Source organism: Cladophialophora yegresii, assembly GCF_000585515.1.
Source record: "Cladophialophora yegresii CBS 114405 chromosome Unknown aczIN-supercont1.5, whole genome shotgun sequence".
Taxonomy (NCBI): Eukaryota; Fungi; Ascomycota; class Eurotiomycetes; order Chaetothyriales; family Herpotrichiellaceae; genus Cladophialophora; species Cladophialophora yegresii.
Genome location: NW_006913049.1, coordinates 3,111,507 through 3,129,254, shown reverse-complemented (window position 1 = coordinate 3,129,254; position 17,748 = coordinate 3,111,507). Strand labels below are relative to the sequence as shown.

At 53.5% G+C, this 17,748-nt stretch overlaps 8 protein-coding genes across 8 annotated transcripts; 4 read left to right on the top strand and 4 right to left on the bottom strand.

Annotated features, from left to right (window-relative positions):
• Positions 1 to 904: 904 nt before the first annotated feature.
• A1O7_07860 (uncharacterized protein) lies at positions 905 to 1,323 on the bottom strand (the record flags this gene model as incomplete). Its single annotated transcript, XM_007761856.1, has 2 exons — positions 905 to 962; positions 998 to 1,323. 2 exons carry the CDS (start codon positions 1,321 to 1,323, stop codon positions 905 to 907), a joined length of 384 nt encoding a protein of 127 aa, XP_007760046.1.
• A 433-nt stretch (positions 1,324 to 1,756) lies between these two features.
• A1O7_07859 (arsenical-resistance protein) lies at positions 1,757 to 3,089 on the bottom strand (the record flags this gene model as incomplete). Its single annotated transcript, XM_007761855.1, has 4 exons — positions 1,757 to 2,410; positions 2,470 to 2,556; positions 2,614 to 2,756; positions 2,822 to 3,089. The coding sequence occupies 4 exons, from the start codon at positions 3,087 to 3,089 to the stop codon at positions 1,757 to 1,759; spliced, it is 1,152 nt and encodes a 383-aa protein (XP_007760045.1).
• Positions 3,090 to 3,569: 480 nt separating this feature from the next.
• Positions 3,570 to 4,172, top strand: A1O7_07858 (oxidoreductase; the record flags this gene model as incomplete). The annotated part of the gene is made up of 3 exons (XM_007761854.1): positions 3,570 to 3,728; positions 3,808 to 3,922; positions 3,988 to 4,172. The coding sequence occupies 3 exons, from the start codon at positions 3,570 to 3,572 to the stop codon at positions 4,170 to 4,172; spliced, it is 459 nt and encodes a 152-aa protein (XP_007760044.1).
• A 524-nt stretch (positions 4,173 to 4,696) lies between these two features.
• On the bottom strand, positions 4,697 to 5,840 carry A1O7_07857 (uncharacterized protein; the record flags this gene model as incomplete). Its single annotated transcript, XM_007761853.1, has 2 exons — positions 4,697 to 5,596; positions 5,682 to 5,840. 2 exons carry the CDS (start codon positions 5,838 to 5,840, stop codon positions 4,697 to 4,699), a joined length of 1,059 nt encoding a protein of 352 aa, XP_007760043.1.
• Positions 5,841 to 6,623: 783 nt separating this feature from the next.
• A1O7_07856 (uncharacterized protein) lies at positions 6,624 to 7,988 on the bottom strand (the record flags this gene model as incomplete). Its single annotated transcript, XM_007761852.1, has 2 exons — positions 6,624 to 7,788; positions 7,846 to 7,988. 2 exons carry the CDS (start codon positions 7,986 to 7,988, stop codon positions 6,624 to 6,626), a joined length of 1,308 nt encoding a protein of 435 aa, XP_007760042.1.
• A 549-nt stretch (positions 7,989 to 8,537) lies between these two features.
• On the top strand, positions 8,538 to 9,554 carry A1O7_07855 (uncharacterized protein; the record flags this gene model as incomplete). The annotated part of the gene is made up of 1 exon (XM_007761851.1): positions 8,538 to 9,554. The coding sequence occupies one exon, from the start codon at positions 8,538 to 8,540 to the stop codon at positions 9,552 to 9,554; it is 1,017 nt and encodes a 338-aa protein (XP_007760041.1).
• A 443-nt stretch (positions 9,555 to 9,997) lies between these two features.
• Positions 9,998 to 12,544, top strand: A1O7_07854 (cell division control protein 45; the record flags this gene model as incomplete). The annotated part of the gene is made up of 1 exon (XM_007761850.1): positions 9,998 to 12,544. One exon carries the CDS (start codon positions 9,998 to 10,000, stop codon positions 12,542 to 12,544), a length of 2,547 nt encoding a protein of 848 aa, XP_007760040.1.
• Positions 12,545 to 14,569: 2,025 nt separating this feature from the next.
• On the top strand, positions 14,570 to 16,043 carry A1O7_07853 (uncharacterized protein; the record flags this gene model as incomplete). The annotated part of the gene is made up of 3 exons (XM_007761849.1): positions 14,570 to 15,067; positions 15,120 to 15,571; positions 15,623 to 16,043. 3 exons carry the CDS (start codon positions 14,570 to 14,572, stop codon positions 16,041 to 16,043), a joined length of 1,371 nt encoding a protein of 456 aa, XP_007760039.1.
• Positions 16,044 to 17,748: the final 1,705 nt, after the last annotated feature.

Below are 17,748 nucleotides of genomic sequence, written 5' to 3'. Positions count from 1 at the left end.
GTAGCACGGCTGGCCATTGGCGTGTGACCTCATTGACGAGTCGCTGTCACCTTTCCCGTTCCACCCCGTTTCTTGTCTCTGGGTAATCTTCTGAATTGCTTCATGTCCTCCCTTTCTCACAAGGCGCATGGCTGGGAGTTTGGCTTCAATTCTGGCTATTGGGGAGTATTCCAAGATCTGCACAGAGCATGCCGGCGTCATCCTCGGTTGAGAGGTCTACCGCAGCGTGTTGTATAGCGCGCGGCTCCAGGACGTCCTTGTCTGCGGCTCGCAGCACCTCGCGAGAACAGCTATCTATGCCCTGGTAATTCAGCTAGGCGAAAATGGGACATGTCATCACACCAGCGACGAGGCAGGCACGAAGCCAAGGCTCAAGGAAGGGACTTCGGAAGCCGACACATCCAAGCAATGGGAGTGTCATTAATGTCATGCCGCAGCTTATGTCCCTAGAAAAGAAGGCTCCTTGTCCATCAGTTCGAAAACCGCGAGATTCTTCACCCTGCAGACTTGCGTTGTCCCACAACCTAGCTCATTCCATACGTCGTCCGCGGTGGCGTGGCCACGAAGGCTTGCAATGATCGTGGCGGCTTCCTCGCATGACGTTTCTTCAGCATGTGGATCGGGCCCCTTGTGAGATGAGATACATGAGCTTTGAGGACGTTTGCTCATAGGGGTGGCGGAGGAGGAATGACCTAGGCTGGCTTCGCATCTGTGGTTGCCTGGTTGGAGCCCTGCAGGAGATGGAGTCTGTTGTGGCGTCAAGTATCTGTTGCTGTATAATTGAGTCGGGAATTCAACATGGACTGGGTGTTGTGCCTCTCCGCCGGTCGAGGATGAAGTAGGAGGCCTGCGTTCATGATGGGAAAATTCTGGGCTGTCCTGGCAGCCTTGTGTCTCTCCCAGCTCACTCGTTGATCCTGCGATGTCGGAATGTTGCATCGCCCGTGCCCGATTCGCCTCTGCTGGGCTTCTTGGGAAACTAGGACTGGATGCTAACCGCTCCGACGGTGTCGACAAGGCGACGCTATTTGCTGGGCCGCGGGACACTTGCGTCCCAATATCTGTACTGCTGTTGACTTCGGCAAGGTACTTGCTGATTTGATGTGCACCGACGCCAAACTTTGTTTCGAGCAGCGCTCTGAGAAGTCGATTTTCATTGTGCACGCGCTGAGCTGCAACTTGCACCTCTTTTGTGGCTCCAATCCGGTCATTCTCCAGTTTTCGGACTCGCTGTTCCAATTCTTGGACGTACGCTTTCCGTCGAGCGCGGAGATTGCGTTGGTTGATTCGGTTCTGTTCGGTTGTGCGTACTCGAGTAACCATGATGTGATGCAGGGCCCATCCGATGGAACAAGGTACGTGGCCTTAGTTCATCTTTTCTAGCATGAACAGCCTCTTTCACAACCGTTGTATGAGTGGATTAAGAACGGAGAAATAGCATTCCGAGGACACGGCGGCAGCAAGAGGTATTCCGCGATTCTCATTCAGCTCTTGACCTCTTGATACATTTTCATTGAATATAAAAATCTCATTGACACTCCGGAGACCCGAAAAAGGTGAAGGGTGGGTGACCCACGTGGGCTCTGACCAATCATGATCGCCGGCTGACTAAGCGATTCGCATATTGCTGTCTGGGTGCACAAAGACACACATCAAGGACTTTTCTGCAAGTTCTCTTTGGGACCTGCAAGTACTCGATTTGAGGCTTCACACAGACTCCGCGCTAACATATCTATGCTATCAACATCCCATGTGATCAGTCCTGCCAGTTCCAGCGACCAGCGATCCATCTCACAACATACACAAGCGAGATCAAAACCGGTACCTCTATTAACGGGCCGACGGTGGTAGCCAGCGCCTCGTCGCTATTAGCTCCAAAAGTCGCGACCGCCACCGCGATGGCCAGCTCAAAGTTGTTGCTGGCGGCAGTGAAGCTTTGAGTCGCTGCGAGCTTGTATCCGAACCCGAGGCGTTTCGTGATCACCAGCGTCACGAAGAAAATAACCACAAAATATACCACGAGCGGAGCAGCCACCCGAACGACCGAGACAATTTGATGAACGACCTGCTTCCCCTGGGACGCGAATAGGACGAGAATCGTGTACAGCAGGCCCAAGAGCGACCATGGAGCGATCCACACCAGGAATTTCCGCTCGTACCACGTGGCGTTGATACTCCTGAGGACCAGGCGCGTGGCGATGGCAGCTCCGAGCGGGATCCCGAGAAAGACGCCGACGCTCTGGGCGACTGTTGCGTATGCGACTTCGGGACCGCCGCCGCCGCCGCTTATGACGTTCACGAAAAGGATAGCCAGCGGTGCGTAGAGGACCATCTGCAGGATGGAATTGAAGGCCACGAGAATGGCGCAATACTCCTCATCGCCCCCAGCGAGGCCTGTCCAGATCAGCACCTGCGACGCAGTCTGGTCAGTAAGTTCTTGATGGGACGGACATGCGTTGGCGCGCTTACCATGGCAATACAGCGTGCTAAGCCCACGAATATGAGCCCGTTCCGCAGTTCAGGTCGATCAGGCAGGAAAGCCCACGCCAATCCGAGCTAGAGTACCTCATCAGCATACCATCGAACACAAAGGCTTCGAAGCGTTGGCCGAACCATAAGAAGAGGCGCAATGATCCAATTGGCCACGACGCTGAAGCCCAGCTGAATCCAGATCTGCCGGTGCGCAAATACGCGGTGCAAGGTCTCATACTTGACTTTGCACAGGATCGGGTACATCATGACCAAGAGACCGACGGCTGCGCCGCACAGAAGATCCAGTTAGTCGTGGGGGAGAAGAAGAGTATCGTTCGTTGCCTCTTACCTATGGGCACAGAGACCTGCACGAATTTGCCCTTCTGGAGAGCCGGCCCGACACCGTCGACAAAATTGCCCAGCAGGATGCCGACGATGATTGCTAACAGGATCCAGAGGACGAGGAGGCGGTCTAACCACCCTAGGCCCGCATATACTGATCTCTTCTGGTCCCCCTGTTTGTGAAGCTGCTGATTCTCTGTGTCAATGTCGGTGGGTACATCAACAATGGTCTTTTGCTCGCTTCCAGCGCCAGCGTCCACACGGGGGTGTGACATATTGATCCTTCGTCCGGCGAAGAAAATGTGTAGATTGTGTTGTACCACTATGTGAAGTAAAATTCTAGTCGATAATTACAAAGAAGCTCTGGTACATGATATAGCGTGCGGACGAGCGTTCCTCCAGCCATATATTGTCCATCACCATCACTCTCGTGTGGCGGTAAACCGAGTGGGAGAAATTTTTGACCAATCAAAGCGCGCGAGTGACTACCACGCGGAGTTGCGATTGGTGCGATGCTTCAACGAATGGAATGACGCGTGTCACTAAGTCGAGTCACGCCAAGACATGCTTCCAACGCTCTGTTCAATTGGCGGCGGTGTTTTCCCGCTCAAAGGTCTGAACACCTGCGTGAACCTGTCATTCTCATCCCGCAGAGCGTAGCGTAGCAGTTGTACCTTAACTACCAAACCCGACGATTCGACCTTCGACTTCGGTGGCCCCGCCCCGTCAGCTCGACAATACCGTGGTACTGAGCAATGGCCCAACCGCCCGCCTGGCACGAGGCCTATCCGACGCCACGAAACCAATCGCCCAAAGTGGTGGTGACTCGTCAAGAATTACTGCAGTGGCTTCAGGAGGGGCAGAAACCAGGCGTCGACTTCCTCCTAGTCGACCTGCGCAGGACGGATCATGAGGTGTGAAGTGGCATAATGGGTCTATGTTGACCGGCTCACTAGTACCAATGGCTTACTCGTGACATGGGCGATATTGTAGGGCGGATCGATCAAAGGTTCTATCAACCTGCCTGCGCAGAGCCTTTATCCTAGCTTGCCGACTCTGTTGAATCTATGTCAGAGTGCTGGCGTACGGACCGTGATCTGGTATTGTGGTAGGTTCTTCTCACGGCAGACATTTCACATGGTGCGGCTGGGCGCTCACGGTTCCGGCATGCAGGTTCATCCAAGGGGCGTGGGACACGCGCTTGTGGGTGGTTTCAAGACATGCTTGATGATCGGCAGGTCGATGGAATGACTAGTGCTATCCTGCTGGATGGGATAAGTGGATGGGCTCGAGCGGGCGAAGAGTACACTCGGCTTATGGAGGAGTATGACGCCGAGAAATGGTCGAGTGCAAAGTAGGGATCCAGTGGGAGAGCCGACAGCTTAGAAGACCGCCGTCAATGTACCAGTTATGGGCCACTGTGTCAATGGGTCTCCTTTCTTGGCCATTCAGAGATAGCTTGACTAGTAGAGCTCGCTAGTTGCTTCCTTCGAAATCTGTGGCTCTCCGCTAGTTTCTTCCTTCAGCATGTCTACCTGGTCGCTTACACAGCATGCGCACGGCCCAAAGGCAAAAGCTGGCGCAGATATAACAAACGCCGCAGAATATTTGGGTATATAAATACGGATGGGCGTGACTGGGCCGGCGAAGATACAGCGCCACCACTTCCGAGACTTTTGATTGACCGCATGTTAGCACGAAACCCTCAGCAACAAGAGCGAAAGGAAGTCATTGAGGACGCACATGTGGTCGGCAGGACAACAGACAGCCAAGAGAGCGAAAGTAGCGAAGGAAGTTGCTTCAGCCCTGCAACCTCGACGCAAAGTGGCGCGATGGTCTGGCAAGTGCAAGTCAGCGAATCATCTTGAATTGAACGCACGGGCTAGCACTGGGAGGCATGCGCACGCACCATCCAGAATACTCCCAAGATTGCTCCGCTCAGAATGCCAAAGAACACTGTGACTCCAAAGGACGTGGCCGGGATCCAAATAGCAAGACATGAGAGCCCACAGAGGAGAGTCAGGCTGGTGGCCACTCCGAACCGGCCGAACCGATCACTTGCAACGCCAATAAAGGGTCGTCCGATCGCAGTGCCCATGTTAAGAAAGGCGGTCACCTGCGTTGCCTGTTGTCTGGACAGTCCGATCGAGAGTGAGAAGTCCGAGAGCGAGTAAAGTAGTGGGATGTACCCGAGCATGCTGAGAAAGGCCCACGAAAGAAGTAAGAAGACGTCTGCCCGCCATGCGAGGCCCAAGTCAAGCGGGTGCTGCTCTGGTCGAATGATACTGTTGCGGTCGCGAAGGAAGACCGCGGCAACAAGTAATGCTAACAGCGCGATGGCTCCAGTGACCCGGAGGGCCCAACCGATCCCAAGATGTTCTATCAAGGCGCCACTGGCGAACGAGAAGACCAAGCCACCGACCCCTGAACCTGCGGAGCTGATGCCGTTGGCAAGACTTCTTCTTCTGCCGAACCACTGCGAGAGAACTGCAATGCTGGGCACGTAGACAAAGCCGACGCCCAACCCGACCAGCACGCCTTGCGAGAGGTAAAGATGCCAGATGCGCCAAGCAAACGACGCGGCGATAAAGCCCCCTCCGAATATCACGGCTCCAGCTAGCATCGGTGGCTTGATACCAAAGGAGCGCGCCAGACGCGTGGTCATGGGAGCCGAGAGCATTGCGATCCCGAAGTTCAGACTGCCAATGAGTGCGTAGTCCAAAGGTCGAGATTCCGGAAAGGCGTCGCTTGTCAGATAGTACGATAGATAGACGCCGTAAGACTGTACTCGTGAGCTGCCGCACAGACGGATGGGAGATATGTAGGGAGTGCCGCCCGAATGCATAGGTGAAGGCCTCGTCACTTACTGATACAACACCCCAAGTGAAACAGTTGACTGTAAAACAGCAGGCCAGACATACCCAGCCGTAGCCGCCATCGGGGGGAGGCGTCGCGGCATTCTCGATCCCGGGTACTTGTACTGTCTGAGACGATGGGACAGCCCTAGTCTCTTTCTTATCGAGCATCCAGTGCGGGAACCGAAGCCGCTGCACCGGTTGTCTCGCGTTCTGTAGATGTCTGGCGGGTTGTATCAACGAACAAGGCAGGAGGGCTGGTACCTAGGTATACGCAGTATGTTCTCCGCAGGTGTGAAAATATATTGCCAGTCTCCAAATCAAGCGGGGTGTTTTCTCTTATAACAAGGTGTTGTGGGGGCGGCCGGTCGGCTGACAGTCCTCCTACGAGTACGCTTAATTGGAGAAGCGCTACCGTGACCTTGGGGGAGTAGTGCTTTTGCGCAGATCTGCATGTCGTAGGAAATTGATATGTTCCCGCGTAGGTCAACAAGCCCAGAAGTGGTCCACCCGATATGGCAGTGTTGCTGACAACAATCAACGCGAAGCAAGAACAAGCCATGCAATTTGCTTCATAGATCCATGCATGCATCATCATGGCCCGCAGAAAGACGGCGTGGGACAGTGTTATACAAACGACGGCAAACATAAGTTTCAGCATCGCGGTCAGACTTGATGTCCTCGAGGTCGAGCGACAGGATCATGCCACGTCTCAGGGGCCGCAGGCGCACGGTTGTGCTGCATTTCTTGAGAGTCGCTTGCTTTTGAGACTGTCGGAGAGAATACGCGGCCACTTTGTTGAGGTGACGACCCTATAACCCAATGGCTCATTAACATCGCACATGAAGAGACTTTGCCCACTGTCTTGCGCGACTTGTACGGCGAATACCAGATGCTAAACCGCGAGGACGATGGCGACAAGCGAACTGGGCCGTTGAGGAGGTGCGTACGACGCTAAGGCTTGCGGAAGTAGTTGGTGAGCGTGTTCTTCTGTGGACTCTTTTCAATAGTCTTTGCCCTCTTCTGCTTCGGCTCTTCTGATTCGTCCTTCTTTTCAGGTTTCTCGCCAATTTTCAACAAGGACATCAACTCTTCAAAAGCTTCAACAGGTACAATGCCACCGCTGGCCTCTTTATGACCTCGAGCGAAGCTCTGTCCAAGTCTGTCTTTCAAACCATCAGTGGATAGATCCGCAGCAGCTTTCAAGCTCTCGATGATATTGACTGGGGGATCCCTTGACCTGGCACAGCGGGCAATACGACAAGAAAAATTTACCATGCCAGGTAGATAGCCTGAGTTTGCACACAGCACGATTTCTAGCGCCTTTGAGTTGAGAAATCCCGCCCAGCGGGTAGCAATGACAGGGTGGACTTGAGCAGGCGTGTTGATTCGCAGAACAGCAATTCGGCCATCAGCACTGAATTTCGGAGGGGTATGTGTATTCATTTCCACCTCCTCATTGATCTCTGCGCGGGCACTCTGAAGTCGGCCATTGCTCAGGAGGTCCTTTGGATCTCTTGAGGCGAGAAGTGCTGTCCATGGGGTTATCACATCGTACTTGGCAGTGCGCCGAGGTGCGTTGACGAGTGATACCGCATCATTGACCGACTTCTTGGTGTAGGTTTTGAAGGTTTCCTTCATGTCAGGAAATGGTGGCGACCATTTTAACGTGTTTCCCAGGTCACCGTGAGTGCCAATGCACGCAAGGTAGGCGCAGTCTGTGGCAATTGCAGGAGCAAGGGTTTTGCAGATCTCATAAGTGAGCAGGGAAGACGTTGACACGGGCGGGTAATGACATGCTGACACTACCTGAGCATCGTTCGGGAAGTGATCACTCAAATGGTGATCGATGATCAAGGACTTCGTTGATGGCAAATCGACAACTGGCGGTGCTGCTATGGACCCTTGGTCGAGGACGATGACATAGGCCGGGTCTTTAGCTGCCATAGCTTCACGTTCCGGTTGCGTGTGGATCGTAGAGCCCTTCTGAACCAGATGCACGTCGATCAGAGTCGGATCGAGACCGAGAGCCGTCAGCGTCCGATACAATATGACGCCGGACGAGAGGCCATCGGCATCTTTGTCTGGCACTATAAGAGTCTTCTTGCCACTTTCTGCACTGTTAAGGTTAGCACTGGTTCGTCACAATAACAGTCGTCGGAATCGGTCAAGATACCATTCTTTTATGAAAGCCCTTGCCTGCTCCATAGCGTCCTCAGGAGCAGGCCAGATTGGTTCTCCTCGGTCATCGTGTCGTACCTCGACGTCACAGTAGTCTGGGACTTTGGGACGAGGTTTGGAAGTGGCGGTCTTCTTCATACCTCGCCAGCCATCAAATCGTGACGCGGCAGGAGCTTTGTGCCGTAGAAAAGTGAAACGGTGTGAGCGTAGCAATCGAAGGTCAAAATAGCAGGTGCGAGCTGTCCTGGAGTATGAAGCACCAAGAAGCGCCGAACCGAAGTGCATTCACAAGTGTGATACTGCAGCGCAGTGTTTACTGGGACAAGGGAGGACACGAATCATGCATGATCGATGCATCCTCAGGCACCGTGAGCACCAGAACGCTCGACTCACCACGGGTCTAGACGTCATCGAGCTACTGCGGACGAAAGTCCAGGGATACGCCGAAACTGCTGCGGACCACACGACCCCCAGGCCGTCTTATGCAGTCACCTCGAATTGACCAATGAGAGGCCGTGTCCGGGGAATGTGCCGTTAGGACAGGGCAGGCAGCCATAGTGTCTACCTCCATCCCATGCTCCTTCACCGTTTTCTGCTACTGTCTTCCTATATCAGCACTTTGGGTGATGTGTGTCATCGCATGCGCCAAGGGCGTTTTGTTTATATACCGCTTGTAATTTGTTCATCATGGCAACGGCTATCATTCTCGGCTTGGTGCTCTCCATACTATGTCCGAGCGGGTCCTCGACCCCAGTTCATAGTCTTAAGAAGCATGCTTTGCCACAATCCTACGCAGCAATAGGGGACTCCTACGCTTCAGGAGCTGGAGCAGGTGTCCCCGGCTGGCCCCCTTATGCCGATTTTCGCTGTGGAAGATACTCTGATGCATATCCAATTCAGGTAGCCAACAACTCCATGATCAACATTGACAGAACCAAATTCAAGCACCTTGCCTGTGGAGGCCTGACCAGCGCTGTCATCCTGCGAGACCAGGTCCCTTACATTGTCGACTCGGAACTGGTAACATTGACGGCCAGCGGCAACGATGTCAACTTCTTCGTGGTCCTGAATGAATGCGTCTATCATTGGTCGCCAGCAATAGGCTGTGAAGCTCAAATTGTGAAAGCCAGAGAGATCATCGAGACCAGCGCACTGCAGAATCTCGAAAACATCATCTCTGGAACTGTTCAGCATTTGCAACCGGGAGCTCTGTTCATTGTCACAGGATATGCCAGGTTCTTTAACGAGAGGACCGATTACTGTGATAACACGACTTTCAGCCAAACGAGGCCACTGGATTACCTGACAAAGGCGAAGCGGAGGCATCTCAATCAGCTGGTGATGATGCTGAACGATGTGATCAAAGCCACAGCGTTGCTCCATGGCGCCGTGTATGTCGACATTGATCAGGCCTTCGAGGGACACAGATTCTGTGAACAAGACGTCAAGGAGCCAGATCTGGATAGGGCTGATACATGGTTCTTTAACATCCCTCCACCACTTGTTGTCTTGTCTGGATCGCCAAGTGGACGGTCACAAAAGCTTCTGGGAGAGATGGAGATGCCTGATCCAGAGACTGTCCCTGAGTGGCCGGAGATGAGGAAGTGGAGGGTATTTCATCCGACTGGGCTGGGACATCACGGCATATCGCAGGTGGTAGTGCGGGAGATTCTGCTTCGGTCAGGTTTGGGGCAATCGCAATGAAGGGCGTGAGGGGGGAGGGGGGGTGATACTTTGTCTTGTTCTAACCTTGCTCATTGAGCGTATTATTTAGCATTGGTTACAGGTATTTCTTCATTTCAAGCGGCGTTAACATAGATGTGAACGCTTGCGTCTCGATCGATGAGATCTGCTGTGTACAGTAGCCTACTGGCGGGACTAGCATGCGGCTAGCACCTAGAGTGGATGACGTATGACGTATTTGGCAACAACGCGTCCCGTAACGCGACTGGCTTCGCGGGTTGCTTTGTACCTGGCGCCGCCCTCAGCAATTGTCCTGCATAGATGCCGACAATTGAAACCCACATGAACTTCTGACCGACTCAGTCAAGAAGTATCTCAGCCATAGCGTGCTCAGCTACGATTGCCATGAACTCGAATAGAACCACGCCAACACTGCTACCGTTCGCAACCTCAACCAATCCGCCATGTACCTGCCACGAGACCTAATCTCACATCTCTATACAAACCTCGTTCGCTCACATCACGCGCACTCGCCTGCAGTTCTGCTGCTTGTTGCTCTCGAGCCCGACTCATTATGCGCGTGCCGCATCATTACTGCCCTTCTACGGCGCGACTTCGTTCAACACAAGATCCAGCCCGTATCTGGCTATGCAGATCTGGCCAAGGCCGGTGAAACCCTCGTACGACCCATGAAAACTACTGAAGGAGGTAGTGGCGGTCTTGTCATATGTCTGGGTGTCGGCGGCCTGGTGGATCTGGGCGCTGTTCTGGGCCTGGAAGATGAAGATCTAAACGAAACAATGTGCGGTGTCGAAGTATGGGTCCTTGACGCGAGGAGACCGTACAACCTGGACAATGTGTTTGGTGGCATCCCCATCGAAGCGCCTCTGGAAGATGTGGTCAACGGTTCGAGACCACGCGCTCGTGGCGTGGAGAAAGGATGCCTCCAGAAATCATATAGATCCGGCAAGGGAGGGATAATTGTCTTCGACGATGGAGATATCGCCAGTGACCTCAACACCGAAAGAGATGCGTATTGTGCATTGGCAGAGATGCCTGAAGTTGATGACGAGGCGGACGATGAGGATGACCAGGACGATGACGGACGAGACACAGAACGTAGCTCGCAATCTAAGAAGCGAAAATCGTGGACCGATCGAGACGACGAGAATGAAGACACCGAAGATGACGATGAACGCCCCCGTCAAAGGCGAAGAAGCAACTCCGGCTCCTCAATTGCGACCTCCCGGAGCAGAAGCAGAAGCAAGACTCCATCCTCCTCTCAACCGACCTCCCCATCCTCGAAACCACAGTCTCCGAAACAACAAACAGCCAAACAGCTTCGACAACGACTACGAAGGTTGCGGGAAGAGCATGAATCAGTCCTTCGGCAATACAACAGTCTAGGTACTTCCTATTCGGAGCCTGTCTCGACGTTGGCATACTCCCTCGCCACGGACCTCGGTCGTGAAGACAACGACATCCTCTGGCTAGCAATAATTGGGGTGACATCCCTCGAACTCTCGGGCCATACATCAACTGGTTTGGGCACCTCCGTATCACGAAGCACAGCCCTGACCACCCAACAACACCGCGGCTGGCGCATGACGCGCTCATCCCAAACCTACGCCCTCCTCCGTGATGAAGTAAGACGTCTTAATCCTCCACCCGCAGACCAGTCGCCGATGATATCCCCCACAACAGGCACAAGCTCACCCAGTGATACAACCATTCGCTTGACGCCAGATCCACGTTTCCTCCTCCTCAGGCATTGGTCCCTATACGATAGCATGCTGCATTCATCCTACCTCGCCGCGCGCCTGCATGTGTGGAACGAATCAGGCACCAAACGACTCCACAAACTCCTCGCCAAGATGGGCGTTTCCTTGACGCAGTGCAAGCAAACGTACACTCACATGGACATGGAATTGAAGAAGACCCTTCGCGACCGCCTGTTGAAATACGCAGGCGTTTATGGACTCGACGACCTCGTACCATCCGGCACCGGGAGAGCTTCTTACGAGCAAGAGGGCTGGGGCTTCATCCGCTCATGGGGCTGGAAGGCTCAGCTCTCAGCCGTGGATGTAGGCGTTATATTGGGTGCAATTCTCGACGTTGGCCCAACCTCGACGTCCTCAGGCTCGTCCAACACGGCGTCATACACGCAATCACAGTCGCAAGCTTCCAAACTCTCTACCAAAGAAGACGTTCCCGACCGTTCCACCCTTCTGCTTCCACGCTTCTTTGCCGCATATGATGCCCTCAATCCTACTTCCCCCAGCAAACTCCTCGACGCGATTTCCTCTGCACAACATCTCCTTCGCTCGATCCTGCGGACTGGCTCCTCTCTACTACAGAAACACCAGATTCGCCATCTTCGTGCATTCAGAATGGGTGTGGTCAAAGAAGGACCGGATCTGCCGCTTTTCGCCGGGAGTCCCGGTGCGTTGGTCAAATTGGCGTTGTGGGTGGGCGAGGCGATTGCGGTGCAAGAAAGAGAAAAGTCGGGTGGGTGGGATGGATCATTGCCGACGCCGTTAGTGCTTGCGGCTTTGGATGAAGAGAGAGGCACGTACGTGGTTGTGGGCACAGGAGGTGGCATTGGTGGAGGGGAGGATATCGAAGGGCGGAAGGAGCGGGAGCAAAAGCGGAAAAGACGGGAGGAAGAGAGGGAGAAGAAGAAGAAGGTGAGAGAGGAGAAACGGGCCGCCCGCAAAGCCCAACGAGAATTACTTGGCGAGGAGTCTGACGCCGAAGACGAAGACACGGAATCTGAATCAGAACCCGAGTCCGAGTCCGAGGATGATGAGGTCGATGAGGCGGAGTTGGAAAAGAGACGCAAGAGAGGATACGGCCACAATCGGTTTGGCATTGCGTTCCAGGAGGTCGTGGAGGAGACGAACGCCAGGGTCAGGATCGATAGTTTCGATCACTGTATCGTCGAGGTCAAGAAGGAGGATCTGGCTGGGTTTTTGGAGGGGTTGAGTCTGAAGGCTGTTGTTGGGCGGTAGATTTGGTGCGTGGACCGTTTGCCGGCACAGAATGAAAGTCATGAGTGTTGGTGAAGCATGAGGTTATCGCACGATGTGGGTGTGCGTGTCTGGTGTCCTGCATGACGCACCAATATTGCGCATGTGTTCGAGAAGAACTACTCATATAAGTCTGCGCGAGCATGGGCGAGGGAGCACAAGAAGCATGAGTGGGGCGGAGCGTACGAAGTACACATGTTATATCACGAGCAGTGGCGCCCGCATTGGCATTGACATTGGCAATGGCATCCGCATTCGGTCTCATAGCGGTACGTGGCAAGGGGTTTGGTTTTTTTAGTTCAATGAATCGATGTACCACCTAGTACGGAGTATGTTGACACTGAACAGCAGCAGAAATTAGGACGAGGCCGAAAGCAGTCGGGACCGTAAGAGGAATCCTCACTGGAAGCGAGGATGTGGGTGGTGTTATACCTTGGGGGCCGTTTCTGACAGTCTGTGGCATATCTACCCACTCCGATGGGAATGTGTCCGGAAGCCTGTACACAGTAGTCCGTCTCCGGTAGTCCGTATGAACGGCGATGGTCCTCCTCCTCATGGATATGGACGGGGTCAACTGCTATGCGGAACGAAGAAGGAGCCGCCCTCAAGAGCCTGATGAATTGAGGTTGATCGCGTCGAGATTGACGTGCCGATGAGCCTTGGTTGGTGCGCACGCCCGGCCGCAGTCTGCAAGGAGATGTATCTCCAAGAGGATATACTACTGTGTACTTGCCACTGAACTAGAGCTGATAAGGCTGGAAGATCCGTGTGTTCTGATGATGGTTTTATGGTTCAGGTCAGAGAACCCTGCGTGGATCCGACCGCCGTGGATCGTGGTGATCGTCTAGATGTTACCAGAATTACACGGCATCGATTGTTTGAAGAACAAGCCACGGAAGCAGTGTCGTTGAACCTTGCGATATTACTGCTGGGTGTCCGATGGTATGGTGGCGTGGGTGGTTGACTCCCAACACACCAGTGGCACACTTCTAGGCAAAAATAAGAGCATACGAAGTCGATGTGAGAACTTGTGCCCTTATTCATCTCTCTAGAACAAGAAACTGCCATTCCTCGGTTAGACCTGAAAGAAATCGAAGTTCTTTGTGCTCGGAAATCCCTTAGGCCAGCGCGAAAACCAAGTCAACCCTTTGGAAAAGATCCGGTGTGCTTTTCCCAGCTTGTCGACTCCCCCCCAAGTTGTGTACGTCCGTCCGTGCTCGCAAAAGATAACATGCATAGGTATGTCTATGTCTGGGCAGTTTGCCCTGGCCTAGTACACGAGCGAAGGATAAACACCATTCCTTGTCTCTCTCATAGACTTCCTTGGGCAGCACGACGTTGACTGCTTGCTGTGGTGTCTTTAGGCGTCCACGGCGAAAATGAGCGCTAACGGGCTAACGGCGCTCGTGTCCTCCAGTCAGTGGGCGCGTGTGCCTTGCAGAAAAGGCGCTTTCCCCTTCCGGGGTGTAGCCAGCGTCTGAAACACCACTAGGGGAACAGCTGCGGCCTGCGCCGGGGATTTTCGTCTTGAACAGGAACCGCAACCCTGTTGGCTGTCTCATCACCTTCGCTGCCGTCACTCTCCAGCTTTTCCAGTGTTGAAAGTCTTCAAGCCTTGCTCGATCGCCCCAGTTCTCCTGCAGGCCTCGCGACGGATACCTCTTGCCGGCACGGCAACCACTTCTGCGCCGCTGTTCGATGTTTGGAACCGAAGAGGGCATCCCTGTCCCCGACATGACATCTTACTGCATTGGGACCATTCCTGCAGCGTCTTGGTCCTGAAAGTGCAGCGAATGCCTCCTGAAGAAGGCCTCCCAAGAGTCTCACCTGCAACATGAACCAGCATGGATCCCCTCGTGGATGCGTGGGACTCGTCTCCTCGTCATTCCCATTACTGTGTAGATAACAACGGGTTTCCATTCTTATCCGGGCCCACTGCTCGATATATCCATCAGCGAATGGTACAGTCATGCTTCTTGATCTTCTGATGCTCCGCAAGTATACACGATGAAGCTGTACAGCACGATATTTGCCACCTTCAACGTTATTGCGTGTTGCTTTGCGGCGGACCAAGACATCCTCACCATCTTAAAGCAGCAGAATGACATTTCAACATTTATTACGCTGCTTGAGCAGTTCGACGACCTTGTTGACCTCCTGAACCAAGGAACTTTCAGTGGTATGTTGATCTATCTTCCACCTGACGGCCGGGCTGATCTCAATCTAGTCCTCATCCCTAATGACAAAGCTCTTGCTGCCTTTGGAAATGAGAACCCGGACTTGAGCAACGACACAGACGCAGTGCGAGCGCTGCTGGAATACCACATCGCGAATGGAACACACCCGTCGGCCACGTTCGGCTTACAGCCACTGTTCGTACCAACACTATTGACGAACCCCGACTATACCAATGTCACGGGCGGCCAAGTAGTGGAGATCACGTCGTTGGATAACCGCTCGGCGGTGGTGAGCGGAGTGAAGGCCGTATCGCACGTGATCGAAGCTGTGAGTGTCGCCGCAGCTCGATCATGTCGAATATGAGACTAACGGAAGACAGGACATCTTCTACCTTGGAGGTCTAATCCACATTGTAGACTCTGTTCTGACTATTCCAATCTCCTTCCCTGCGACCATCACCAAAGCCGGATTGACAGACCTGGTCGCGCTACTCAACAAGGGTGGATTTCTAACACCAAGCTCTCCGGCCGCGACGATAGTGAATTCGCTGGCAGATCTGACAATCTTCGGTCCGAATTCAGCTCAGTTCTCGGCCAGTTTTACAGGATGGGACGGACTCTCGAGCACGGATCTCCTGTCCATCTTGCGATACAGCATATCTCAAGGCCCAGTCCTTTACTCCTCGGGCTTCCAAAACAACACAAAGATTCCAACCTTGGATGGCCTATCCGCCACGATGATCGAGCAAAATGGACAGTTCTACGTCGATGCATCACTTATTACGACGAAAGACTACCTGACTTCGAATGGGGTGTTACAGATACTTGATAGGTAGGCGGACAGCTGCACACCTCGACGCCGGCGACTAACCCAAGTTTTTAGCCCTCTGAGTCCCAATACAACAGGCCAACCACCTCTATCAACTCCCATATCGAATCACGGTGGTGGCGCTCGAGGTCTGAGCACAGCTGCAGCTGCGGGTATTGGTATTGCCGTCGGCGCAATCCTTCTTGGCGGCACACTTGTCGCTGCACTATACATCCGGATCAAACGCCGTCGCAGACTTGCCGATCTCACGGGAGGACAGACCGGCGACCCTCCTCCGAGGTACGAACTGGACACGAAAGGCTTCGATGAAGGTGCCGTGGATGCCGCAGAGGTTCCCAGGAGCCGGGTGATTGAAATTCATCATCCACCCCAACCGCCATCTCCGCTGGAGCTTGATGGACAAGAAAGAAGCCGGGTCGGTGTCGCGGCTCAGGGCACGGCTCCTCGGCACCTGGGCTTTCAGGCTCGATCCTGAATACACGGTATGTTGCTCGGTAGTCTGCTAGTTGGCAGCAGAGCCATAATCACGGAATTTTAATGACTGTATGACTGCGCTCGGGAACGGGCTTACCTTGGAGCAGGATCGAATTATGATGAGCGTCTCACTTGTCTCGTCGGCTCTGTGGAGCGGCCACTGGGAGACCAGAGGAGCTCATAACCTGTAAATCACATGCTCTATGTGCGGACGTCTACATGTTGGGTTTACTCTGTTACAGATACCCTGACGTCGAAAGAAAAGTTGTTCATCTCTCGAGGGCGCTGTTGACATCCTCGTCCTTCCGCAGATGCTACGCGTCTTCGCTGAGCTACCAGTACCTGCGTCGAGAAATCGGCACTATCCTCTTCTTCTCTGCCCATGGTCCCCGTACTCCCGAGTCCATACGCTACCGCGTTCTGACAATAGGATTTGAGAGTCGGGTGCACAACAGGCCTTGAAATGAGCCGCCACCTTCGAATGCGCACAGTTGAGGACGGAGTGTTCCTGCCGCTTTGCTCCAGATAGAGGCCTATCACGTGGAGGCGCTAGGCCCGACCTGGACTGGTGGCCTTTGGCATTCTTCGAGCCCTTTATCACTCACTACCTCTCTTCATTCTCTCTTCAGTTCCCACAGCCATGTCCTCGACAATGAAATGAAAGCATTGCAGCTCTCTTAGCTTTTATCGTGATGCTCCTCTTCCTTGTCTCGCTAGCGGGACACTAACAAAGCCAACGGCTTCTGATCAATTATTGAGCATCAGATCTTTGACTGTAAGGCTGCGACTTGCGTCTACACCACAGTTGATGCGAAGAATGCAAATGGTTAACACCATGGTGTGCCCGTTGGAAGATACCTCGTTCTGGTACTGTAAACCATGAAGAGCACCCACCTATTTTGTCACTTCAACGTTGAAGCAGAGGTGCCTGTCCCAATTGTCTTGGTTCCTCACTTTCTCTTCATTGGAAGTTATCGCCTCTGCCTTTGTCCGTGCCTTTGCCCCTGCCTCACTTGTCCTTCGCTTCGAATGATTATTTTAGGTTCTCTGCTTCTCGGGCAGTTTCGACCTCGACTGCAACATCGTGGAAATATCATCAGCTAGGCCGCTAAGGACACTCCTGTCTCACGACCCCAGCTTTACAGGTCACCCATCTATACGCAAATATGGATGCCAATCGGCCCAATGCTCAAGCTGATCGTCCTACACAACCCACAGATTTGCCGAACGAAGTGATTGATCGAATCTGCGAGTATCTCTTTGTACACCAATCACACCCGAAGCCATTCAGGAAGTCCGAAATCAGAGGCATAAGAAGGGCATTGAGAATCAAGGGCTGGGACAGTTTGGGTGTCATTGCGGGAAACGAGTTCTGCACCGGCGGGCAGTTCAGTTTGCTTGAACGGTTTGGAAATGTGGTTCCTGACGGTACTGATCGCATGTATTTCCTAGTCCTGACACAGCCAGGCAGAGCGAGGACCAAATCCAAAAATAGCCTTGCCAAATTTGCAGACACCTGCCAACGATTCAGCAGCCAAGCGAGGACATTGTACGCGCGACGGACCTTCACCCTGACGATCAGTAACAGTGGAATCACTTTTGAAGGCCTTCGTGACGCCTCTCCTCTGCAAACATTCTCCGTCTTGCCGGAAGATCAGGTACACTTCGGCCTAGTGCGGCCATGATTGATCCCGCCGGCCGCCGCA